The sequence below is a fragment of the Falco naumanni genome, chromosome 3, assembly GCF_017639655.2.
Source record: "Falco naumanni isolate bFalNau1 chromosome 3, bFalNau1.pat, whole genome shotgun sequence".
In the NCBI taxonomy this organism is placed as follows: domain Eukaryota; kingdom Metazoa; phylum Chordata; class Aves; order Falconiformes; family Falconidae; genus Falco; species Falco naumanni.
Genome location: NC_054056.1, coordinates 25044949 through 25071806, shown reverse-complemented (window position 1 = coordinate 25071806; position 26858 = coordinate 25044949). Strand labels below are relative to the sequence as shown.

General features: G+C 44.5%; 1 protein-coding gene across 5 annotated transcripts in view; it reads left to right on the top strand.

Moving 5' to 3' along the window:
- PHACTR1 (phosphatase and actin regulator 1) overlaps positions 1-26858 on the top strand; it is a 303507-nt gene that overhangs the window by 264790 nt on the left and 11859 nt on the right. For all 5 annotated transcript variants that reach the window (XM_040586602.1, XM_040586599.1, XM_040586600.1 and 2 more), the window contains 2 exons: positions 14002-14057; positions 19072-19133. In XM_040586602.1, coding sequence (XP_040442536.1) covers positions 14002-14057; positions 19072-19133 — 118 coding nt within the window. The remainder of the gene's footprint in view (positions 1-14001; positions 14058-19071; positions 19134-26858) is intronic.

Below are 26858 nucleotides of genomic sequence, written 5' to 3'. Positions count from 1 at the left end.
CTCTTCTCCGTGGAGCCTGGTGACAGGACCAGAGGTGGTGAGCACACACTGAAACACAAGAGGTGCTGTCTGAACACCAGGAAATATTTATTTTCACTGTGGGTGACCAAGCACTGGCACAGGTTGCCCAGGGAGGTTGTGGAGTCTCCCTTCTTGGAAATATTCAAAAGCCACTTGGACACAGTCCTGGCTTTTGGTGGCCCTGCTTGAGGAGAGGGGGGGTGGACCAGATGACCTCCAGAGGTCCCTGCCAACCTCAACCCTTCTGCGATAGCACAAGGCATCAGAAGAGCTGGTGACATCTTTGTGTATTAGCAAGGTCTTCACCTTTGGAAATGCAGCGCTGGCTGATCTTTTGTGTGCCTGTGGCCCTGCAGAGTGGCCAAGTTCTGTCTCAGACTTTCCCAGTCCTGACTCCCTTCGCTCCCCCCAGTCTAAGGTTACTGTGACTGTGTCTTACAAGGCTGTTCTGATGCAATGCTCGATAAATCTCTCCTACTTTGGGTTATTGCACAATGGCTGTGTCGGCACAAACAATTTAGCCAGGTCACAAGCTCTGACAAATGCCTGTCTATGACATGTAGCCTGTAGAAGTCTCTAGCTCACTTCAGTTCCAAGAGAGTATGGGGTTAGCCCTTGAGACCAAACTCCTCATGTTCTGCTCCATGGAAAAAATTACCAGGGTTCAGTTTCTAAGCAAGAACATCTCACAGGCACGCTGTATTCACATGGAAATCAACTCCAGACACCCAGCTTCCCTCAGCAAGCATTTCTCAGTGCTGCACCCCCCCATCCCCTCCATCCACCTCTGCCATAGCGAAAAATAACCCCCAGTGTCCCAGTTTCACTTCCAAGAGTGTTTCACATTCCTTGCATCCTTGTATAGCTCTTTTCTCCTTTTCCAGCTATCTGAAGCAGAACTTTAAGATCTGCCTTCAAAACTTTCTGTCTCTGGGTGGATCCAGAGACAACAAACAGGTTTATTGTTCTTTCTCAATTTGGGGAATTGGGAGCTTGCTGCTCTCAAAAATGTCCCAGCCAGCCTGCAGTGGTGCTGCCTGGTATCTCTACAACAGCAATGATCTCCAGAAGTGCAGAGTACAGCAATGTTCTAATGGCTCTAGTAAGAAAACAGGGTGGAAGTATGTCTTTGATGCACGTTTTGCCAAAAACACTGCTCATCGGAGTTTGAAAAGCTGACAGAGTGTAATAGTTGCGAGACATTTTTTCCCCTCCTCTTCCTTGGCAGCTGATGTTCATTAGCTGGGCTCAGCAGAGCACCGCTGCAGTCAAGCAGGAGCAGAATTGTTATTAGCACTAGGTAATCTCCAGTCACGAGGGTGGGCTTAACACCCAATAAACTATGAGGTACAGATGTAAATTCAGTATGCTTGTAAAGCAAAAGGCAAGTCCACGTGGCTGTGGCCAGTGGGGGTTGGAAGGAAGGGCTGAAAGAGTGTGTTCTTTTACTTCAGCTCGCTGCTGGTGCGTGAGAAATTGCAGATTTTAAACCAATACTGAAGGCGAGCAGACCTGGGAAGCAGGCACTGTATCTGCTTGCCTAGGCCATCCTAGGCAGCACGTTCCACGTACCCATCTGCAGGCTCTCCTAGCAGTAGGTGCAGTTCTCAGTTTTACGAATGCTTTGTGCATCATCGGTACGTGTTCAGCAGGGATTTTTGTCAGGGTGACTGTGCTGATTCCCTTGGCTCCCTCTCTCAAGCCCCCTCCCCTCGCCTTCACTGCAGCTGGATGTGCAGAAAACAAGTGGATGCCACAAAACCAGGACACCGAAAGCCCAGGACAGAGGTATTTCAGTCCTGGCATCTGAGTGTGCCCTGCAGGGAAATCCAGGCTTCTCCTATGGCGTGTCAGCAGCCATGAACAAATCTACTTTCCTCATCTTGCTTACAAAATATTTTAAATATTAACTCTCTCCAGCCTCTCTGCCTGAATGCTAGTTGCGTAAAACTATTCAGACTGGTAAGGAGCTCAAAAATCAATCACCAATTTGAAGCAGTCTGTCTTTAAAGAACAAACAATTGCAAAAATGTGCATTTTAATGGCATCATCATTTGAAATATCACAAGGAAGACATCTACAACACTGTCCCAATGGGGTTTAAGAAGTGAAGTGTCTGAAATGTCAAGAAGAAATGACTCTTCAGGTCAGCTGGGCCAGGAACAGGCTTCTCTCCCATTTTATTTAAGGAAGATGGAAGATGTCATTGAGCACTCCCTCCCCCTCTGTAGTTCAACATCAGCTCGAATTAAGGAAAAAAGTAATGAAAATAATACTGGTCTCCCCCCAGCAGCTAGATTGTAATAATGAAGCAGGTTTTTACATTGATAAAGTGTCAGGGAGAGCTGGGGAATGTGCAGGCAAGAGAACAGTTACCTGATGTTAGTCAGGAGGCTGAAAGTGGAGGTACTTCAGGAGGGGTTGAACTGAGCCCTTGAAACTTCAGGCATAAAATGTCAAAAAGCTGATGTCACACTGTACAGAGGACAAAAAGAAAGCCTGCAGCCTGTTCAGTATAGCACACAGGGTTTCAGTGTCCCTCTGGAAGTGTTTTGTTGCAGAGGGTTGGGGTTTTTTTGTTTATTTTGAAGAGTATTTGCCTGGAAATAGGATCTTTTTTACTTTGGAGATTATTGATTCCTGCTGCTAATTCCTTATTTGATGTAATAAGCCTCTTTGTAACATTCCATTTGTTTTGCTGTGGAAATACTTACGAAGCAACCAAAAAAAAACCCTAAAGATTATGGCTTTATGGTCCAAATTTAGCCTCTGGCTAATTATGTGCATCTCAATAACTTTGATAGAAGAAAATGCAGATGGGACAAGAATTCCTCTGAGTAAAAAAGATCTTGTCATGCTTTTAGGCCACTAGTTCTAAACCTAAAGTTGATGATATAACTGTGAGCAAATAACATCTAATATCTTGTCAAAATAACTGCAGTTTCCTAAGGTTTATTTAATTTTAACCAGGTGAATAGTTTTCCTTTTTTTTTTTTTTTTTTTTTTTTTTTAACAAGGCATTCTTGGTATTTTCTGTCTCTGGTGCAGCATGTTTTCATTGATGTTCCATGAGATGCTACAATTTTAGAAAAATATTTCTGGACTTTGCTAATGCATAGAGGCAGAAGTAAGTTCTGGCAGTGAAGGTGTTAAATACACACCAGCTAGAAGGGTAAAGGCTGTGTTCTCGAAGGAGCTGGGAATTCATATGGTGGGTAAGGTAGGGTGGTGACACAAATTATCTAGAAAGATAAGAAATTAATTTGCAAACAGTGATGCAAATACAAAAGAATCAATGCTGTAAAAGGTAGGCAAGGACCCAGTCTGACCAGCAGGTATCACAGATCCAGATGTGACCATTAAATGGCCAGGAATGACCCAGACATCTGCGCTGCAGCTGGCACCGCAGCTACTGGGGAGAGCTCTCCTTGTAACCTGCTTGGGCAGATTTGTGCTTGTAATTACCGTCACAGTTCCTGCAAGAAGGGTTGTGTCTGCTGGAGTTGGCTGAATGAGGGATTTTTTGCATTTGGTACTCAAATGGAACAAAATAATTAACAAGTGGAGTAGGGAAAACTGAATAAAAATAGCAAATTGAGGCGCTTTTTTTTTTTTTTTTTTTTTTTTTTTTTTAGTATTTATTGCATACTGAAAACTAGCATTTCGGGTCAGAATCAAGTATTCTGTCCGATGTATTTTTTAACGCTTAAAAAAATTATTTTATTTTGAAGGAAAGTACGTCCAGTGAATGGTTTTCTCAGCTGAAACTACTCAGTAAGTTTGACCTCACCTCATGGATAGGTTCTAACCTGTTGGAACTCAATTTTTTGGTAATTTTACTGTCTGTCACAAATGTTCCACCCCACCTTAATTCTTAATCTCCAACTGAACGTTTTATTCCACAGCCATTTGCAGTAAGTCACTGCTATTTATCACCTGCCTTTCATGCAGTCTGGGGGTCTGAAATCCCTCTGGCACAAAATAGTTAATCACTCTTAAAGCTCTCAAATTTGTCCACTTCCAGGAATTTTCCACTTCAGTAACAAGACACAGTGTGGGCACCATGCTATTTCCTATGCATCTTTTCTCCTAGAAACTGAATTATCATGGTTTTGAATTGCTAACACTGCCAACTTATGTTATAAAAGCGTTTATTTGGAATTCCTTTACTGTGGCTGTTCCAAGTCACTGTGTGTTTTAGCTTTTGATTCATTTCTCAGAAAGTGGGTAAGTTGCTCCTTTTTTGACATTACCAATGCAAAGTGCCTGTTTGGAGTTGAATTTGATTTCTGCAGAATCGTTTGTTTGCCTTTCTTCATGCTGGCACTGGTAAAATGGTCTGTAACAAACTAACACAGTCAGGGGATATATGTAATTCCTCTTTCTCTGCTCTTTGAGTCAGCGAGCTGGTGAAGCTCCTGCACAAGTTGTCTCTGTTAAAAACCAAGAGCTTTTTGCATTTTGGATTGAAATTTGCCACGACGGTCACAGATTATTTGGACTGCCAACCAAACCTGGTTTGTTTGTGTACGTGTTTTAAACGTCCCTGGGTTGATATTTTAGGATGACGTAGTGCCTATGTGAATAAGAAGGTAGGGTGCTGTTGCTTTTTGAAGGAGACACATTGCATGCTAGCAGTGCTGGAAGTGTAAACTACCTGCTAATGCACAGGCTATGCACATACAGGCACTGTGGTCCATATAGAATCACTGTATAGTCACTGTGGTCCACAGAGGCCAACCAGGAGGCCAGATCTTCACACTAGCTAAATACAGGGAAGAGGATTCCTCTGTTACACGCTTCTGCCCTTGACCCTTCCTCCAAACCGGCAGCTGCTTCTTGGCATGGGTAAAATTTAAGTTTGTGGCAGCAGATTTCTCAGAAGAGGATCCTTAGAGGAAAGGGGCACTGGGAAAAATCGGTGGGGTTTTAGAGGGTTGTAGGATGTTTGGGGAGTGCGGCTGTGCTCTTGTCATCCCTCAACCTCCTCCCGTGGTTTCTTCCCTGGCCCCACAGACCTTCTTCCCACCTAAAATGTTGCTGCTTCTCTCCACCCCAAGGCCACCATGCACGCACAGGAATATTTCTCCTGCTCTATTCCTATATCAAAGCATGCTCAACCATGTGAGCTTCCCTGAACACCAGGAGCCAGGGTTGGGGGGACATGCCAAGAGGGAAGGGGGCTCCGCTCTTCTGGCTCTTGCTTGGAGATGACTCTGCTCTTAAGAGTGTAATGTATGGTAAGAAACAGCCTTGTGCTGGAGGCTAGAGGGATACCACAGACTGGTTTAATCCAAGTTGCTAAAAGCACCGGGGGTGGTGTCGCAACACCAGTCACTGCTGGCTTGGTTGGGTGACAGAGCGCTGAGGAGGTCCAAGCCCCTGCCTCAGGTCTGTCTTTTGGCAGCATGGTCCATAGGAGAGCCCAGGCAGCAGAAGGCTGGGGACACCTTTGCAAATATATTGATGGTGATCTGGTCCCCCACAGATCTTCCAAATACAAGGTTACACCTCAAAACTGAGTAAGTGCAGAAGATGGTAGGAGAAGCCTCCAAAGACTAGTGTTTGGAGGAAAAGAATATTGTATTTAACCAGAAAAAAGTAACTTACTATAAGAAGTAGGGCAAATACTGTTTCTAAGGCTAGGCATCTAGGTCTTTCCTTCAAAAATGCATCTTTAAAGACTCATTGCTGGAAGTGTGTTTGTTCACAGACAAAAAACCACGTTACTATAGAGAAAAGACATTTTAAAACAAACCGCACACAATAATGCATATAGAAAGCAAGCATATCTGTTCAACTCAGATTGATTGTTGTGGTGCTGTTTTATTCAAGTCATTCATGGATTGACCTTGAACTGTGAATTATGATCTCTTTAGCTTTGTGAAATCAGCTTTTAGTTCAATATTACTACCTTTGGAGAAGCAAGTGGCTTCTCACAATGCTGTACAGACAACAGAAGGACAATAGCTAACATTTTAGAACATTTTTTTTCTTTATTACAATGGGTCTTAACAGCCATCTGTTTTTTCTGGCATGCTTTAGATTTTCAACCAGCATTTAGTACATTTTTTGCTCTAGATTTCTAGTACTCAGAAATATCCCGTTTTTATTGTTCTGAAAATATATTCTTGAATTACATTCACAGTAAATTCCCTTTCTCTAAAAAGGATTGTTCTTTGTTTCCTACTGCAGTTGTTGGATATTTTGGTCTTGGGATTAGGGATAAGAGATCTGAGAATTAATGCTGCAAAACTTAATTCCTCCATGCCCTTCTTTCAAATCATTTAAACTTGCATGGTAGTATTTTATGTGAACAGCCAGCATTTGGCTAAAAGGTTTGATATTAATGAAACAGTACAGTAAAGAAACAGAGGAGGCTCCATTTTAGAGCTTGAGGTATGAGACATGAGTTTGCATGGCCTTGCAATGTTCCACATCAGTAGGCATTTTGCAGTTAGTATTATTGAAAAGGGGGGGGGGAGCGAAATCTGAATTCGTGTGTCTATCACTACTTGGCTTTACCTTGAGAAAAGAATAAGAAATTAAGTAACTGGGAAAATGCAGGTGTCTGCATTGTGATACTGTGGTCTAACGGAAGATCGATGATTTGGGTATGTCATGATTCACCCTGTTTGTACTCAGAGTCATAAGACTACCTAGTTGTTCCTTTATTTCTTTCAACAAAATACAGAGTTCGTGGCCCAAGATTATTCGGCTTTATTTGGGTATTTTAAAGAGGTATGTTCTGTATACGATAGGCAAGGTTTTAACTTTATGTAGACATAATGAATTGTTGAAATCTACGTTTTTTATAATATGGCTCTCTTTCCCCAGGACACCTAATCTGGGCAGCCTGTTCTTTCTTGGGGAGCTTGTAACTTTCCCAAGAGTAAATCAAAAGTGTAATAAATCAATCCCTCAGTCAGCTGAAACAGAAAAGACTGCATTATTTGACCTGTGAATCAAGAACGGATTCACATGGGCTAAAGAACAAGGAAACAAATTGGTCAGGTTTAGAGTTTTAAACAAAGGGCCATCTTGGTTATATTTTTCACTATCCACAGATGCTTGAGCAAGCAGAAAATTTGCTGATTAGTTTTCCTAAAAACCCTCACCGCAATCTAGACTAGGCGGAGCTTTAAAGTTTATATTGAAGCTGTTTCTCAACACAAACCCAAGTCTGGAATAAGCATAATTTTGAGGGGTAGTAAAAGACTGCTTAGAGCCTAAATTAAAATCTTAACAATTTTAGTTGAAAATCTGCTTTTTCCTGCAGAGCCCAGCTGGATACATGACTGCAGATGTGTTACGGGAACTGTTATTTGGTTAGTTCATGTGCCAGACTGCTCTGTATTTCTTGCAGTGCACTAGGAATAACTGCAGAGCAAAAGCGTTGCCTCTCTCCTCCAGGGCATGGGACTGTTGTAGCTATCCTGGACCAGGTGGTCCAGTTCAGGGAACAAACTGGGATGCTGAGGCAGCAGAAGTACCTTCCCAGTAGAGCACCATCTAAAAATACTTAGAATTTCGACTGGTACTTTCATCTTTAAAATTTTCAGCAAAAGCAGGCACTTCCTACCAAAATGATCTAGCTAGTTCTCATCTAAACTCTGTCTCAGAGGTGCTTCACCCCTTTTCCCAGGGATGGACAGGGGTCTCTGCCCGCTTCGGTCTGCTCTAGTCATCACCACAGGCTCCTTCATAGCTGCAGAAGAACCACCACCTCCAGGGAAGTGGACAGCAGTCATTACATGGTAACTGAATCGTGGCAGACACTCCTTACAGTTTTATCACCTTTAATTTCTCAGGAAAAGGAGTTATAAGGTGTATTATCATGACTGATACCCAGAGACTTGTCACACAGGAAGGAGAGATTAAAGGAAGAGATAATGTATCCTACAAATTAGCCAACATCTTAGTGGAGTCTAATACAGGAATTTTAATGGTGCAAAACTCTTACATTTGCTTCTTTGAGTAGGTATTTTCTATTTAATACACCCTCTAGTTTATTCACTCATTGATAAAACTGTATTTAATCCCATTTTATAAATCCTGTTAGGAGGAAGATAGTCCTCTGTAGACTCTAAAGTCTGGCTGGCAATATCTGGGCTGGTACCTCAGAGAAAGTGAACCTCCAGGCTTACAAATATTTTTTGTTCATTGTGCAGGGACATAAGGAAAGGAGGTATTTCATTCCTGCCCTCTGCTAACAGTTAACTGTCAGAAGCAAACACCAGATTTTCTTCTCCAGTTTTCTGTACTTGGCAATGGAGTGCAAAGAGCCCCTGGTAGCCTATGCTTCATCAATATTGCTTTGCTATCAGCGTTATTATTGGGAAAGGCAAGCTAAATTAAGCAACAGTAAGATTTTTTTACTCCCATTGAATCTTCCTCATGTCAAACTATATAGCTGAGGTAAATCAACGCAGTTCTACTGGCTTCGGTCGTGCTCATTTATGGCAACTAAAGAACAATGTGACAAGTAGTTCTTTGTGGCAGCTGGCTTCTTCTGTGCCCAGCTCGGATTTATTCCTCTCTCAGAGCAATCTCTAGGGTGGTATGAGCCTGGTTGCAACTGAGTAAAAAGATTTGCATCTACAGAATAAAATCAGGAGTTGCTCTAGAGGTTATGCCCCACTGTGCTCAGAAGTTGTTTTACATCAGAGTGACTTAAGTCATTAGGAACAGCTGTGTGAGCATGGCTGGGCTCAGAGATGTTTTGGTGATGCTCTGGATGCCTCACCATACTGCTGTGTGCCCTGTTGTTATCACCTGGTGACCTGTTTGCCCATCAGTCCTGCCCTTGGGTCACGCACACCAGATAGCACCATTCAAGCACTGGAGAGCTGCTGGGTTCTGCCTCTTTTATCTGCGAACACCCAGAATTAATCAGCCTGGCAAGTACACAGGTCATCACTTTCCAGCAAGCCCTGTACTATATCCAGCCATTATACTTACAGATGAGCCCATACTAAGCTCTTGAATTTTCTTGTCCTCTGGGCAGAGGCAAAGATGAATTCCTGGTACACAGAAAACACATATCCAGCACCATCCTGTTCACATAGCAACAAGCTGGATGGCATTAACCAGCTCTTTCTCAGAGCTCATCCACAACAAAATGAGAGATGAAGGAGAGAAACCACGTGACTCCTCAAAGGGGACAGCACAGACGACCAGCGCGCCGTGCTTCAAAGGTGCCAGACAAAAGGGCTGCAAGAACCTGACCCTCAGCCCCACAGCTAGCTGGCCACTGTCCTGAGAGCCCCTGGCTACTGCCACACTGCAGAGCACAGTAAGCATTACTGGGTGGGCTCTTCATTTAAGTGTTGTGTATTGCCTGGGGAGATGTACAGCCAGTTTTTCTTTTCATTGCTCCTGCAGGACACTGCCACGTGGAGCAGAAACTTCCCATTCAGAGTTCTCAGTTTGCCCAGCAGGCTCCAAACAGTGAAAACACTGCCTTTCTTTCCTCTGGCTCTCTGAAGAGATTACACCCCCACCAGCCAATATTTTAGGTCTACAGCAATTGATTTTGCATGATTGTCCCTCCTGCCCCCAAACTCTTACTCATCCACCATGACTTGCCTAGCCCAGCCTAGAGCAAATTCAGAAACCCAAATCAAAATAAACAAAAAACCCAGCACAAACAAACAAAAAAATGCCACCAGACAATATCCTTACAAAGAGCTGCTCAGCTCTTGTTGTATAGTTCTAGCACACGGAGTGTGTTGCATTTTGATCAGGCAGGGAATTAAGTTATAAAATTGGTTTGCTGTCAAGTTTATCTTTGTAAGTGTGAGCAAACTGTTTTATTTTTCACTGACAATCTCATTTGGATATTATTTTTCTCAGTAAAATTCTAGCAAAGCTTTCTTCTTGTCAACATAAATCTTAGGAAGGTTTTCTTTGTAGTAAAACCTTTGTTGGTGTATTTGCAAAACTGCTGTTAACAATACTGCAAAAACATGAAGTATAAACAAGGCAATACATTGCAAAGAACAAATTACAAAAACCAGATCTTTCTATCCCCTTGAATGCCTGAAGCTGATTGCAAAACTTCATGAATGGGACAGTGAAGGTCAAGCGTGTTCACACAAGAGCTTTTAGATACAGAAAATGCTTGTTAAAGGCTGTTACTTTTTAAGCCTGACTTGCCCATTCCTGGATTAGACACCTGTGCTTGTACAGCTCCACGGAACAGCCAGACTTACCTTTCTGATCAACAGCGGAACCGTGTATCCCACTCAATTCTTACAGTTTTCACGAGCAGATCTGTTCATTGCTGTTGCACCAGGCTCCTTCCTCACCTCCGTTTTCTCCTGTTTATTCTGACTGTGCTGCTAATGAGACACTTGTTTCCTGACCTCTGGCCTCTTGACAGCCTCACGCAGCCCCTGTGATGTTAAATGAAATAAGGCACAGCAGCAATCCAGCAATCAAACCACTGAAATCAACCTCTGCAGGCTAGGTGGGCTTCATTAATATTTTTTTTTATTCTAGGCAGCACAGGAGGGAAGGTAGAAGAGGGGAGGTATCATGCCTGGTGTTTGCCAAGATCAGAGCAGTGCACTGGCACTGGTGTACTGAAATTTGGTGTGAAAAAACTTGTATCTTTGCAGCCATGGTAACAGAGCAATAGCTGCTTACATTTCTTGATTTACAGGATCTGTAACTAGTATCAGGATTTTCAAAGATAGTAACACTAACAGCTGTTCAATATCTGACAAACTTGGAACTTAAGAGGCAAGACAAATGAACTACACTGACTCTGTTCGGAGGAGCCGGTGGAGTTGTTTTTAAAGCCCAAAGGTAGTTTGGGGCAGAAGTCACTCTAGCAGCAAGAGAAGAAATGAAATGAAAAGAGCAGGAGACCAAGAAAAAAGATAATTGTGAGAGCTTGGAAGGGAAGGGGCTGGGTCGGTTTGAGGAGCTCATCAAGGAGGGGCTTGCAATGAGAGAGCAGGGGCAGGCTCGGTCAGTCCAGAGGGATGATGCAAATGGGGGATGTGACAGCAGTTCATGGAGATGAAAGCAGACACGGGTACTGGCAGCCACCTTCTGTGCATCACCTTCATCCCCCAGCTGTGCTTCACTGCTTGCACTGTAAGCATGGGTCATGATTTTGTTCTACCTCAAGGGTAGTTTATCTTTTCTTACTGCCTAAGTCTTGCTATCAAAAATACTTGTGTTTGGAAGAGTCCAGAAGCAATCAACGACCCACAAATGCAGATAGCTTTCAGGTCTCCAGGCCGAATCTATCAAAATTGTCAATTTTTTTTCTGCCATGTAAGTGCATCGCTTGAAAACGGTGGTCATCATTTAGGCAGGAGCCCTCTGCAGCCTGGGAAGGGTGAATAGTGGGACCTATAAAATAGTTTGACTTTTAATAGGAAACACAAGTATTCTTGGCTCAATTTCACTGGGGGCCCTACCAGGCAGTATGGGGAAGAGTCCCCCAGTCTATAGGTCTCTGAGCAGCAGAGAAGTAGAAGGTGCATGTAATTCCGAGGGCATACTTGGTATAAATCTCTGTCCCCTTTTGTGGAAGCAATGACACAGTGGGGTGAAAGCTGTGTTTAAACGCACCTGCTTCATGGCAGGTACCCCAGCAAACTCATAGAAGACTTGGTCCTTTTTGTAAATCACCTATGTAGATAGATAAAACTTCTGCCTTTTGCTAGCAACACTCCTGTGTGAACTGTGCTTCACAGAACTGTTAGCTGAGTCCTTCAATCCCTGTTTTCTTGGAAAGGGCATTCCAGAGCATTGTCTACAGACTAATTTCTCCTTTTACTTATTGTGTGATGCTTGCTTCTGTAGAAGCAGCTGCACACTGGATGGCTGGAGTCCATCCTTACCATCCCTCTGATGCATCCTCTTGAAAAGCATCACGGTGCAGTGGTTTCAAAACATTGTAGAACTCAATTCCTGCAGACACACATGGTGGGTCTAAGAGTGGTAACTTTTTCGTTCTCATGTGCTGCTAGAGATAAAATAATTTTAATTGCTTCCTAGTCCTTAGGTGAAGTGTCCCACTAGCAACAGTTACTGTATCTTAAAGATGGCAATAGCAAGCACCTGGAGAGCGCTTTCTGTCTTCAGAGTACTTTGCAGACATTCTTTGTGTCTGAATTAAGGATGAGTTTCTGTCCCTTTCAATGCTTTTCCAATGAGATAAATGTTCAGTCTGCCACGGGAAAGAGACAAAGCTAATGACTCCAAATTCTCCACTGCAACAGGGCCATGTTCTGGTGCCTGGTTTTCACGGTGTAAAGTGGCCCTGTGGCACATATGAAGGCACGGGCTGCAGCTGTGGTGCAACCAGAGACCCCTTATTGTACAGAGAAGCCCATATTTATATCTCTGAGCCCGGATACAAATTCCAGCTGCATGTACCACCAGGCTCAGGGCACAAACCATTCATGCAGTTACATAGCTATATATCACTCCAAGCATGCAAACACCTTTTGACTACTAGATAACCATGTTTATCTTTCTTACTTTCCTTCGCAATACCCAGCTGTTCTCTCATCTCCTGTCAGATCAGACGTTCTCCATTCTCCTCTCATACATCTCTCTTCAGACATTCTCTGTCCTCCTCTCTCTTATCTCCCATCAGTGATGGTCATACATTCTCTGTCCTCCTCTCTCTTTATCTCCTCCCATCAGTGATGGTCAGATGTTCTCTATCCTCCTCTCCCACATGGCCCCAAAGGACGTACAGCTGGTATCACCTCTGCTGGTGGAAATCTTCAGGCTGTGTAAAATCAGGTGCCGGTACAGCTGGTGTAGAGGATGCTACCCACCCCACGTGCTTCAGCACTGTGCACCGTGCGCGACACGAGGGGCAGGGGCGCTGACCGGGCAAACACGTGAGCTCCTGGCTCTGGAGAAGGCCGGGGATGTATGCACAGCTGTGCTCAGCCCCTGTGCTGTGCGGAGCCATTGTCAGACAGCTCTCACCCAGCCTCGCAGAGCCAGCCCGGTGTCAGGGAGCTCCTGTGCCCCGGGTCAGGGGAAGCAGCCACTGCAGAAGACAAAGCTGTGCAGCCGGCGTTGATGTCACGTTTGCTACCAGTACCTCGCAGGGGAACGGGTGGTCCAACTGGCAGAGGCTGGGGCCCCCAAGTTGGGAACGTCTCTGAATGACCACATCTGAAGGAAGAGGAGGCTCTGTCCTGTCGCTGCCACCATTGACAAAACTCCCATTGACTCAGAGGGGAGCATGAAGAGGCCCAACAGTGCTGACTTCTGATGTCATCTCCCTGGTTTACTTTGTTTTCCAAAGACCCCTTTGTGCTTCTCTCCCTTGCTTTGTATTCTGAATATTCAAACCATTTCTGTGCTTGGGGTCCCCATCTGTAATTAGATTGTGGGGTTTGTGACCCTGTTACGTACAGGTTGACTAGCGAGTCACGCTGATCCTTCAGCGTAAGATTTAATAAAAGCCACGAGAGGAGGAGGAGGGAAGCGAGGGTGTGGAGGAGGAGGAGGAGGGCTGCTATTGTTCTGCCCTCTGTGCTGCCAAGCCATCCCTTGTTTTTTGTGGACTGTCTGTGTGTTCAAACGCTGTTTGGACAAACGGGGCGCAGTCGGGAGGCTGGCGAGAGGGCAGTGAGAGGGTTAGCTGGGTCTCGGCTAGAAATGCTTGTGCGAGTCAGGAAGCAGGCATGGGAGGAAGGAAATTAAGTGGAGACATCTGTGTAGCTTAGCTTTCAGCAGCTCTGCCTGGGGTAGGGGTGGGAGAGTCATGCCTAAGATGACATAACGTATTTTGTCTTTCGTGAGTCGAAAACAGAGGAAACTGCGAAAGCGAAGCATGGTCTGTGTCACGCATGGTCCGGGCGTAGCAAGTACATAATGGAGCAGTGTCAGTGCTTTCTGCTCTGCCTTTCACACCCCAAAATAACTCTTTAAGACAGAGAACTGAGGAGAATGTGATATGGTCCAAAAACTGATCTTGGACTTTTTTCGCAGACGACTGAGCCAGAGGCCAACTGCTGAAGAGTTGGAGCAGAGGAACATACTGAAACGTAAGTCCTGATACCGCTGACATTTAACCTGAAGCTGGCTAGTTTGGGTTAGGTTAGATGGATGTTGGGTGTTTTTTTATAAAACATCAACTATTCCATATGTGCATCATTAATAATAATTAATAATAATATAGTGCATCATAAATGCAAGCAAGCGTGCAAGTCTGTAGTAACATCTAGAGCTGCAGAAACAATTCTTTAAAATCAGAGTCAGTAAATTCACAAGACTGAACAATCCATGGGGAAAAAAAAACCAGATGTTGAATCTCTATTGCAAATCCTGTTCCAAACAGAGGGCTGGTCATTTTGAAAAGCCTTCATGTGGCTCTTACACAAATGAGCATCCCATTATAAGTTAGTAAAGACTTTAGGGCATGGCTTCGTTAGTTTTCCTAAAAATCTCCACAACAATCTAGACTAGGTGGAGCCTTTATTCAGTTAAAAAAAAACAACAACAATGTGACTGGGGATTATTCCCTTGAAATGTTCCCCTGAAATTCTTCCTTTAAATCAGCCAAAAATTTGCTGGTGGATCCTCAAAATGTATTATTTAACAGGGACAAAATGCCATTTAGCCACCCTGATCTGAGTGAAGTTAGTAGATACATAGCCACCAGCTTCAAGAGCAGTACAACTGAGCCTAGCACGAATCTCGTAATCTCATGAATGAATGAACAGGGAAAAGATGACAGTATCTTTATTCACATTGAAGTGGTTTGAATATTTAAAAAAAAAAGCTGTTTATATAATTGTTGTTACTTTTGAAACAGAAATCAGAAGAAACAAGTTCTTCCCTTTTTAAGTTAGTAAATGCATCGTTCCAGAGAGATAAATAAAAATAAAAAAAAATAAAAAAAAAAAAAGAGAAAAAAGTATTCCTAAATGGTACCTTGTAGATAATGTCTCCTTAGGTAGGTCTGTAATTTGCCTTCTCCTTGTTGTTCAAATAACTGCATTGTACAGGATCATAAAAACACAGTAACAGAAGATTAATTCTCTGAAAATTAGCAGAACTGATTGATCGAATCCTTCAGAATCAGATTCCTTGCAAGTTAATGACAGTGTTAACACTCAGCAGGGTTTTTTCATCTGTCCATGTTATTACACATGGCAGGCAAAGACAGAGAGAGACACCACTGTCAGTGCAAAGAGGAGAAAAGACGAGACAGCAAAGCAGCAGCAGCGTGGCATGGGCCAGCCCGGGGCTGCCAGCAAAGCCGTTTGTCTGGTGCCAGCCCCTTGTGATAGCTGTGCTCCTACCGCCTGCTCCCAACTCCTGCAGGAGGTTCTCCCAGGTTCTGCGGGAAATCAGGGGCAGACCATGGGGAACTAGGTGGCACATCCATCCAGGTGTGACTGACGGGGGGGTAGCAGAGCAGCTGGAGGGCAGGGAACGTGCACCATGACTGATGCCAGGCTCAGGCAAGGAGGGACAGAGGCCAATTCTCTGGGCAGCTCGTGTTGTCATCCCAGGATTTACGAACAAACATGTGTCACGCACCACCTGGCACGGGTGCGTGACCAGTAAACACCATCCTGGCACTGGTGAGGGTGGCTGCAGAAGGTGGGGGTCTTGGGCAGCTGCTTTGGCAGCAACGTTTGAACCAGCATCAGCAGAGAGGCAGCATCTCCTGTGCTGGGTGCCTTGCAGAGACTCCTAAAGTTCACGTTGCCGAGCCCAGCAGTCACGTAGTGACCCAAAGATGTCTTACATTTCAGAGGAATTATCCCCTGGGTCACATTAGTTTCTTTTGGAATTGAATAAAGGCTCTTAAATGACATGGATGTGTTTGAAAATATTACCCTGAATCCAGAACTATATTGTATTTCCTAACTGGAATTTTTGTAGCTTGGTTCCTAAGCACAGATCTGCTCCAAAACATGTGTGTCTCGGTAGACAAACAACTTCATAATTACAGGAAAAAGTAATGTGGTATTTCCAAAGCATCCCAACTTTTGGTGAAGCACAGCGGGAAAGGAACAAAAAATTAAAATAGTTGCATAATTAAAAAAAAAAGAAAACATAAAAATGCTCCACCCTTAAACAAGTAAATATAAATAGTGTCTGGTTTGTACATCACTTTGTGTCCTTTCCCTAGACTTCTGAGAAGGACAATTATAATAAATATGATGGAGCCTAGAGAAAAAGAAACATTGGAAGCAATAATGAAGAGTGTAAATTCTCTGCATAAGCAGGTTAAGCAATTTGCAAAAGCCCTGTTCATAGTGCACACACACAAGAAAACCCAGCAAGCTCCCAAGCAAACTAAATAGGATTTCCTCTGCAATTAAAGCTGAAATTTCCTTGATGCAAATGTCATGTCTGGTACCATGATGTTCCTGTTACATGTGTAACCGCATTATTGCTCATCCTGATGGGAAGAAGCGAGGCAGAATGTGGTTGGACAGCCAGCCTTTATGCATGAAATGATCGCTTCCTAGCTCTGTGCTGCTGCAATAATTATGAGATGGTCATCTTTATTGAATTACAAGGGCAAAGCATCCATTGCACAAGTTCCACTCCTTGCTGGTGCCAACAGCAGCATTACAGCAGCCACAGCAAAGAAATGGAGCAAGGGGACACTGGTGCTTGAAGGGTCCTTCGCTGAAGTGTACCCAATTTACTGGCTCTTACTTAAGTCAATGAGAGTAATGAGAGTCCAGACCTGCAAGGTTAGTGTGAAGACTTGTTGCAGTTAATACTTGCTGGCCAAGTTTATCAATCCCCCTCACGCACCACCCCTGTGCCACTTCTCAGGTGGATACTAGTCATTCAGTTATCAGCCTGGCACATTCAGGGCTGCATAAATTCCTCACAAAAACGATGCTTAGGTAGCCCTTGAGGGTCTCGGTCTGTGCTGGGGGACATTTCACACTGGCACAGAAATCGGGTCTGAAAATCGCACCAGCACGCAGCCACCCACCCTCACACACACAGGTCTAGAGAAACAGAGCATCTCCTGAACAGTTAAGATAAAATAAAGCAACAGTTTTGCAGCTTGACAAGATTGGCATGACTTAATTAAAGAAATAGCTAAAAAAGTCACTTTCTGTTTTCAGAGAAGAATGCATTCCTAATTCTCATTTTTTACCTGACCGAGGTCTTCAGCCTGCCAGGGTGTCCCTGAAGGTGGGTGGCCAGGCTGAGAAGTGAGGACAAAACAGAGACATGGTGTGCCAAGCACAAAATTGAATGGCCATAACTAAATTTTATGTGCTCGCAGCTCTATCCTGACTCTGTGTGGGCTCTATTTAGCACTGTGTCTGTCTGGCTTAATCTTGCAAGCATTTATTAGTGGCTCTGGTTCTGAAAGCAGGCACTTGCAGGACCAGCTCCTCCAAATTTGAGACACAAAGGGAAGAGTGAAATTGCTAGAGGAGCAATTACTAGAAGAGAATCCAGCCCAGTAGGGACAGGAGCCATTGAAAGAGGAAAAATATATTTATCAGTGTAGGTATTCCAGTTATCATTTAAAAGCCATTTGTGACTCCCTGCTGTCTCTGTTCTTTTTATTCCAGTATGATTTTCCTTTCTCCTGAAAATGTAAGCAGTATTTTTGGTTAAATGGTATTTTAAAGATCAGAAGCTTGTTGTAAAACACAGTCTATCTCACTTGCGTTGAGATTTCCCGGTCCCACTGAAGTCAGGGAGCAGTTGTGGCAGACCTGTCAGCTCTGCTGTCCGGAGCAGCAAGAAACTTTGGTGTCCATCCTAGCCCTCCTCACCTGCTCAGGGGCTCCTGTGGTCTCTGGAGCTTAGGTCTTATTTCTCTGTGGAGAAAACCCCAATTTTGGATGCATTGGTTTGAAACGTTACATCTCCTCCACCACGGGCAGACTTCCATTGGATTAGGACCTTAATTTTGGCTTGTCCCACTCAGCTGGTGGGACTGCTGACCTGTGCTCCCATGGCTGAAGAGGTTACAGCTGCCAGTTTGTTACTGCCGCTCTGCCAGAGGTGCCCGCTTCTCCCATAGGATCAGAGAGGAACGTGGGATTGCCCCTTGGGTTTAATTCAGTCCAAAGTTGGACAATTTAAATCAAGCCACCCATCCCAGACTGGCCTTTGAGGTCCATAATCTCCCCTGCAGAGAGTTATTCCTGGGTGACAGCCGGATCGTAGCAGGGGCACAGGGGACTTGCTGGAAGAGCTGAGTTGTGTTTGCTCTCATCCGTTACGTGTGGGTGTGATTGGGGTGAGGGGCAGTTCAGCTGCCAACGAAGCGGTGGAAGTGGGCCCAACTGATCGAGGTGCTGAGTACCTGAAAACCTGGGCGTTCAGTGAAGTTCAGTGCCAAGACCAGCAGGACAGCCTGCTCCTAAGTTGAAGAAGAGTTAGCGTACTCAGATGTTATTGTCCTCTTGAGGGATAATGGTTGAGGCTTGCCCTGGTAAGAGCTTGTAGCATGATCTTCTGGCTTAGTGTTGAAAGTGAATTGCCCTGGGATGTGCCTTTATGCTCCAGTGGGATGCAGTGAAGGCTCATGATGGAAGGACACCCTCTCCTTACTCTGCTCAGCTCATAGCAAGCTGCAGATTTTGCCTGGCATCCCTATTCTGATTTTTCCCCCCCCCCCCCCATTCTCTCCAAAGAGTAGCTGTGAGAAATTATTGTCTAGATGGAAAAAAAATGCATGTGTTTCTTTTCCAACCGTTGTTGACCTTGCAGCCTGGCAGAATCCGACCGTATTGTAACTGAGCCCCTTGAGGTCGCCAGGCCTGTGGGCAGGGAGGTCATGGTTTCTGAGGAGCTGGCTCGCTGCCTGGCCCTTCTAGAATGTGACACTCATGAAGAGGTGCCAACACAGGGCAAGGAAGGAGGCCATAGATGTTATATGAAGTGTGTGAAAAGGCGCAGTAGCGACGGAGCGAGGAAGTTCACCAGCCCCAGAGGGACGTGCTGTGCATCAGAGAGGTCCTGAAACATTCATATACTGATGGAGAGGCTTATTTTGTTGCATACTGTGCATGCCTGATGAGTCCACCGTCTGAGATCCTTGTAAATCTTTTACAGCCCGGAATGAGCAAGAGGAGCAGGAGGAAAAACGAGAGATAAAAAGAAGATTAACACGTAAGGTGAGGAGCAACTTTGATCCTATTATGACACTACTGTAACTTTCTTCCTGCTGCACAGTTGTTTGCCTTTTCCTCGGCACCATTTTCAAAAGTAGAGTATGAAACAAGTCTTAAAAGAAATCTTTAAAAGAAACCATCAGTGTTACAGGGTGTATGTCCACAGAGAGTGAAGGGAACCACTTTGGTGGTAACATTTTGAAACAAGACAAAAGGAGATTCAGTCTTCATCACTGACAGAGCTTTTGAACAGTGAAGGATGAAGAGCCTAGCACCGGTCTCACCCTGCTCCCTGTAAATGTAATGGCTTCTGCAGCCATTACAAAGAAAGCAAAGTTAAAACAATGCTGATTGCATGTGACAATTCCAACTGAAAAAAGCATAAAACTGGGAAATAAACTTTTTCTGTAAAGGGAGATTGTCACTTGAGGCATTTAAACTAAATAGAGACAAGCACTTGCAAAATGATGTATAGTGCAGAAAACAATCTTGCATTGGCAGGGAAGGACAAGCAAAGCAGCATAGTTTGGTTTTGGTTTTCCTCCCATTTGAAAGTCATTTACTCTTAAAACAGTCGTTTCAGATACATTCAGTTTTGCAGCTGGTGTAAATGTTTACAGATGCCCCAACATACATAGCCAACAATCCACCCTTGTTATTGCAGATAAACTTTATTTCACCCAATGTATTTCCTATCTCCAGAGGTGGAGAAAGCCCCCTAAAAACTCACATGCTTGTGAAGCAGCACCAGTCCCTTCCTTTACATTTGTAGGCGGCTTAGTCTTTTTACCTGTGTGATCACAAGCTTTCAGGGCTCTCAATAGACATGGGAAGGTTACACTCAGAGAGCTGGACTGCTTGCTTTCATGCTTAAAAATCTCGTGCCTTAGTCTCAGCAGAGTTCTTGGTCACCGAGGGGAGGATGCTGCTGTGGCCTGCAGGAGCTCAAAAAGCAGTAACAGTATTTTTAAAACACGTTCCTGACCACAATGGCAGGGGTGGTCTCACATCCCCTCCTAGCACTGCCTGAAAGATGCGAAGCTGCACTGCAGATGTTTCACGGGACTCACGCTCTGTGCAAGGCTAGAAAGAGCGTTTTACCAGGCTTTCTATTTCCCTGTACAGTGAAAGGTAAACGTGTACAGGAATCCAATCCAAAGCTTGATGCCATTAGATGAACAGCTGGAATAGATAAAAAGCAAAGCTACCCATGCCCAATCTGCTGCCTAAGAAGTGAGGGCTTGCTAACTCAGCCAGCGTTGCTGCCGTACAGTCCCCATCCTCCGCTGTTTTGTGGGAAAGGCACAAAGCAGGTGAATTGTCTGTTGCAGGCAGAGGGCACAGCCACGCGCTCGACTAAAACGCCCAGGCTGCCACAGCACCGCCGCAGGGTCTGCTCCCTCAGACCTCAGCAGTTCGCTGTGAGGTTTCTTCCTTTGTCTTGTTTGCACGTTTTAAGTAGGAACAGTGGCAGGAGCAGCATCAGTCCAAGCCCCTGGCAGTCGGATCTTTAATATTCATACCCTTGTTCCTGATCACATACCTTTTAGCCTTTTTGGGCTTCTTCCCTAGTAAAGATTTTTCTCCCCCACATTTGTGAGGTTGGTAGCACTGTGGCTTAGCATTGTTTCATTTTGGTCATCTTTTTAAACTGTTGCAAACTGTTCTAGTGACACATTTTTATGAAAGAACAATTTTAATGAAAGAACCACGCGCCTGGTCTTAATGACATATTTTGTTTTCACCTACTAAACATAACTGTCATAAAAGCTCAGAAATCACTAGAGGAAAGAAGTGAATAAAGCGTGCAAGTGGACAGATAACAACTAGAAATGCCAACCACCTAGGGAATGCTGCAGAAATAGTTGTTGTTCCCCAGTTCTGTCTTTCACGAGCATGTCCCAGATGTGTCGTCACGTCTACAGCAGAGTGGCAGACTCCTTCTGTCGATTTGTACTGAAGTCTTATTACCAAAGGAATTTAAACCTCAGATCAAGCAGAAGTTTAATTGAGCACGGCAAGTGTTTTGCCCAGCAGCCCTTTCTGTTTGCACCGAGTTTTAATGCACACACATGCCCACAGGGTAAATTCAGCATAAGGCAAGTGTGCCACATTGCCTCCTTGTAGCCACGTGTAGTTGGTAATAAGAAGGGAAGGGGGCTCTGCAGAAGCTGCTGACAAGAATTTTGACCTTGCACTATAGAAACTGCTGCTGGCTCCAATTTTTTTGGTGGCGTCATTCCAACTCCAAGGGAACAACCCTCTCCATCCATTAAAAAGCTGCTCTTAAAATTCCTTCAGCGCTGACATTTTGTTACAGTATTATGATGATAAGTTGTAACATGACATGCTGTAATAAGTAAGATTACCTTGCTAGGTCTAGATGCCTTATTAAAGTTAGCAATAAATACCCAGCTGAATTCATCATCTGGACAGGCAATTTCTGAAAAAAAAAAAAAAACTAAAAAAAAAAAAATCAGGTGACCTATAGCAAGCTGCCCCTTTAAGCACTTTTCATCCTCTCAGACTCCTCTAACTCCAAATTAACTGGGGATAGGGAATAGCTGCCACTCAAAGAGCAAAGTGGAGGCAAATGCTGTGTGGTACAGTTTCTCTGTAGCTGTGTCCCTCCCAGCCAAGGCAGGAGAGGTGAACCATATTTGCCTGTCACCTGAGATGCTCAGGGATGGGTTCTGCACATCCAGTGGCCCCTGTGCTCCCTTTTCCTGCCCCTCGAGGGCCACTGAGCAGCTTTGGGTGTGTGGGCTTGCATCATTTGGGGGGGGGGGGGGGGGGGGGGATGGGACATGGCAGCTCGGAAGGGTTTTTCTCTGAGCACAGGTTCTTGGCCCGCAAGCCCGTTCCAGGAATATTAATTTGCAGAGGCCCCCTGGGAGAAGTGTTCCAGGTGGGTCCCCTCCATGAGAAGGTCTGAGCCCCCGGGAATTACTACTAAGAATTTATCCTCAGTGAATTTGGCTGAGCACCAAGGCAATTAACACGAGCCTGAACTCCCCCCGAGGACTTCCATTACAGAGAGAGAGTCGTCGCCTGGATTAACAGAACACATTACAAAGCGTTTGCAAAGAGGAAGAAAAATCTTCTTTTCCTATACCTTCTCTCAAACAGCACCATGCTCCTCCTTCCCCAGAGCTGTTTATGGCTTCCTATTCCCCACTGTCAATAGTTAATTTTTCCCGGAGCTCTAGCTCCAGAACTAAAAATCTCATAGCTGTAATATTGACAACCAAAATGATGAGGTGTGGCTGTTTCTTAAAATCCACGCAATAATCTGAAATCTTCGCTCCCATTAAATTCCTGCCTTGGTACAACTGAAACTCCCTGTTCACTGGTGCCTTGCTGGGAAATATCTTGCTGTTCAATCTTTTCTTTAATTGACCTCCGCTGGCTTGCATCAGCAAAGGCTGTTCAAAATAATGAACTCTTGAGAGAGGTGGGACTCGGGGGGCGGAGGGGGGGGGAGGTGAGAGGGAGGCACAGGGGAAGGGAAAGGTCAGAGAAGAAAAACAGTGGCTAATTTGGATAAACCGCATTTATAGTCAGAGGGAAAGGTCCTCAGGGCGTTTTCCTGGCATCCTGCTCCTACGTCTTGCCACCAAAGGGAGGGGGGGAGCAAAGGAGAAGAGGGAGTTGTGTGGGCTGCTAGTTAGGTTCTGTCATTTCGCACCTTGGTTTCTTCCTTAAACAACAACCATAACATTTTAACGAGGTAACAGAGCAGGCAAAGATGAGGTGACAAGACAACAAGCTTCGTTGTGACTGAAGTGGAGCAAACTCAGCGTTTCACATGTGACTAAATCCCAACACCAGACTGGCAAGAGTATGTCCCCCCCCGCTGTACCTGGTGGTGGTGCTTGGCTTTGCTTCATTTCCTGATTTTATATATTTTTTGCTGATTAATAATAATAATAATTGCTGATTAACCTCCCTCGTGTGTGTTAAACCTCCCTTGCAAATTGGCGTGGTGTCAAAGCTTGAAACGTGCCCCTTTTTGTCTCCACTGATCCAGAATATACAGAGGAGAACCTGACCTCCCGTGACGAGACGTGGGAGCTCCTGCCCTCATGTACACTGCTTTTGCATTAATACAAATCCATTTGCTTCAGAAGGGGTTTTTGCCCTGGTTCACACTCAAATGAAGAGGTCACTCACCATAAGGTTATCCTGCTCCGCCAGCTCACCTTCACAAATAGGGAAATAGAAATGTACACGCCCAGAAAAAGTCCAGACACACACACACACATGCCTTTGACATTAACAGAAGTAAAAAAGGGTCCAGCCCCGCGAGTAAGATCCCTTTCTCCCCACTTGGACCACCACCCCTTGTGCAATCAACTGCATCGTGTCCTCCTACTGTAAGTTTTGAGCATGTCATCTTCTTTCTGCCTGTTCGAAGAAGCAGAGCTCATTCTCAGGTATTGCCCAGGAAGGACTGGGTACCGTTAAGTAATTCTGACCCAAGAGACTGCAGCTCACAGGTCGTAAAGAACTCCAAGGTGAGATCCATGGTGAGCTGCACCCTCACCGCGAACAGACACGGAGCTGGCACCTACAGTGGAGCTGCTCAGAGGCTGTTCTGCAAAGCTGTTTCCCCGGCTGTTCCAGAGCTAAGGGTGCTCTGGGTTGCCCAAATATACCGGGAGACCCTCATGCTTAGCAGCTCACGAGAAACCTCGGCCATGGCATGAGCGAGAGGCAGGGAAGTTTGTTAACCGTTCCAATAATGTAGCTTTAATTAATTGCTTTTAGAAAACCACTCAGTGTGGTTGTCTCTCTCTTTACATTTAGTATCACCAGATTGGCACTTTGATTTAATGTACTGAATATATTTTGTGTGTGTGTGTATTTATATATGTAAATATATGTAGATTTATGGCTACACATGAACTATGTGATATGAGCTGTGGCTTTCAGGACTCTTGTTTCACAGCCAGAGCACTGGCACGAGAGTCAGTGCATGTTTTCTCTGTTCATAGCTCTGTCCCCGACCTCCTGGGTCACCTTGAGCTAGTTGCTTGTTCTTTGATGCTTCTCTTGCTCCAGCTGCTCAGGGGATGAAGACATTGCCCACCACTCTTTTGGGGTGTATAAGTACCTCAAATTGCACTGGTTATAGGCACTGAAGCAAAGACAAGGTGTCTAAAAATAATATGCAGTAATAGTTGTATGACTTCAGAGGGAGTGAAGCAGCAGCTTTTAGTCTGTCTTACGTTCAGGTGTCACCTAAGAATGAAAAATGCACATTAATACCAAAGTTTCATAATGTGTTCGTGCCCTTGACATTTTTCCACGCATAATTCAGTGCACTGTTCTTCACGCCTGCTGAAGGGTTGCAGTGAGTTTCAGTGGTGTAAAATGTGCAGGCGATGCACCTGATTTGATATTTGTGAACATAAGAACATACCTTGGATGTGCCTCAGTTCATCGTGTGACCCTTAACATTTACCACCATTTCTTTGATTTTAATGCACACCCAGCGCACGAAGGAAGCCAAATTAGCTGTTTAAGACCAGGACTGAGGTGCATACCAGCAATGAAATCACCTTGCTGGCAGAAGCACCACCACCTCTGTGGCACTTGATGCTCTTGCCTTCTTGACAGCACCTGGAGAACAGCCTGGAACAGCGTGTTCCAGGGTATCACAGCCTTCTACTATGTAGAAACTTGCTGATCACTTCGATTGGCACAAACATGAAAGCTGGCTAATGTCAAGAGCTGACAGGAGCTGTGAAATAGAGCCAGTCATTTTTTGAAAGTCTTCTTCCAGCTTGGAAAGCTTGTAGGAGGTCCTGCTTCCCTTGTAGCCATTTAGAAACACAGAGTTTCATTCACAGGATTTCATATTTTGTTGGTGTTGTCATACTCCATGCAATGCGACATTTTAGGGTTTTTTTTAAATTCCGTTTTAATCTGAAACCACATCTAGGCTGTGTCCTAAAATGATAAAAGCTGAGAAATGTACAGATAATATTGATTCATCCTTAAATCATGCTGTTGTGAGAAAAGAAGCAGTTGATGCACGTAAAGGTGGAGTCTCACCTTTGCCTTTGAAATTTTGGGGCGTAATCATAATGTTTTTTCAGCATAAAGAGTCTCTATTCCCATAGTCAGGGGCTTGATTTTAAATAATGGGAAGCAAAACTCAGCTGTGCTATCAGAATAATAACGTATCAGTGCTAACCTGCAGCTCCTAGTAGTAGGGCTGCTAGAAAAACCTGCCAATTTGAAACCCTGTTCGAGATGAGTTGTAGGACATAGAGAAGCCTCACTTATAGTGTACCTGTGAGTATACTCCAAGCTTAGCAGAGCACTTGGGTTTTCTTGCTTTTGTTAAAAGCCTGTCTATTAATTGCAGTGAGTGTGTATTTGGCTTGCAGGTGACTTTGGTGTAGGTAGCAGGGCTGCAGGCTGAAGAGGCAATTCTATTCCGTTAGAGTGAAAAATAACGTTTTTAAATCTGTACGTGCTTCAATCTACTGTGCCCTCTGGATTTTCTGACATGGTAGTCTAGCTCAGAGATATATTTATCCTGTTGTCTAAAAAGGCCCAAAAAATTATGCCTGCTGTGTATGGATTTTGCTTTTTTTTAAAAAAAAAAAAAAAAGGTTTCAAAAACGTGCAGCCTTAAGTTCAGAAAGGCATGCTTCTTGCTAACCTCGCTGCTTACATGCTCTTTGGCTGACCTAAGCATGGCTGGCTTGAATGTGGATATATAAAATGGAGCTTTTCTTGGGGAGCTTTTGGAAGAAACAGGAGGAATGTTGTGTGATAATCACACACAGAGCAGCTTGCCCCAGGAAACTTCATGCCTCCCATAGAAGAAGGTGGGTGTGAGAAAACTGTCCAGTTTTAAGATCTTTGCAATAGTCAGAAGTTTCAAAGTTGTTCATTTTCAAACCCAGGAAGAGTTTTTCCCTCTATTAAATGTTGTAATTTACACTAAAATGGCTTTGGGGACCAGACATGAACTGCTGAGCTGTGACTTGACTGATGCCAGCAAGGGCATTGCGTGGCACAGTCTAGAGCTCTGCTCCTGGTTGCACTTGCTGTAATTTCTCTGCCTTTGGTGTGTGCGCAGAACAGCTGGGCTGCAGCTGGGAGGGGGAGAATTCCCGTCTTCCTGAGCATCTCACAGGCAGAGCTTTAGGGCAGCTCTGCAGACTCACTACATGAGGTGTTTGAACCCAGTTTGTGAGTGCATGCTCAGGGCCGTGGGTGTAAGGAGAGCAGCCCTGCTGTCACCTCTTGTCACAACCACCTTTTCTAAAGCCAGAAGAGAGAGGCAGCCATCCATGCCAAGAACAAGCACGCTGGGATTTAAAGCCAGAGATGGGATGGGGCAGTGGAGCTATATTGCAGCAGCACCCAAGTGCTGGAGAAAGGTGGGATTTATTTATCACCCTCCACTTAGCATCCTGGCTGGTTTGAATCTTAATTTTCCCTGGAAGATGAAATGCAGGGGACAGATACTTAATCTGGGAGGAAGGTGGAATTGTATGTCAGGATTCAGGAGGCTAAATAACTGTGCAGAATAGAGTCTCAAGCATTTTATGAAATATGTAGACCTTTCACTATCCATAAGGGTGAAGTATTGCAAAACACCGGTTTCTAGTGAGTGGGACTAGCATGATATAATGTGTCGCTAATTGTTAGCAGGATATTATTTTTCCTGATATATCATGATTACAAATGTTTAATAGTGAAACT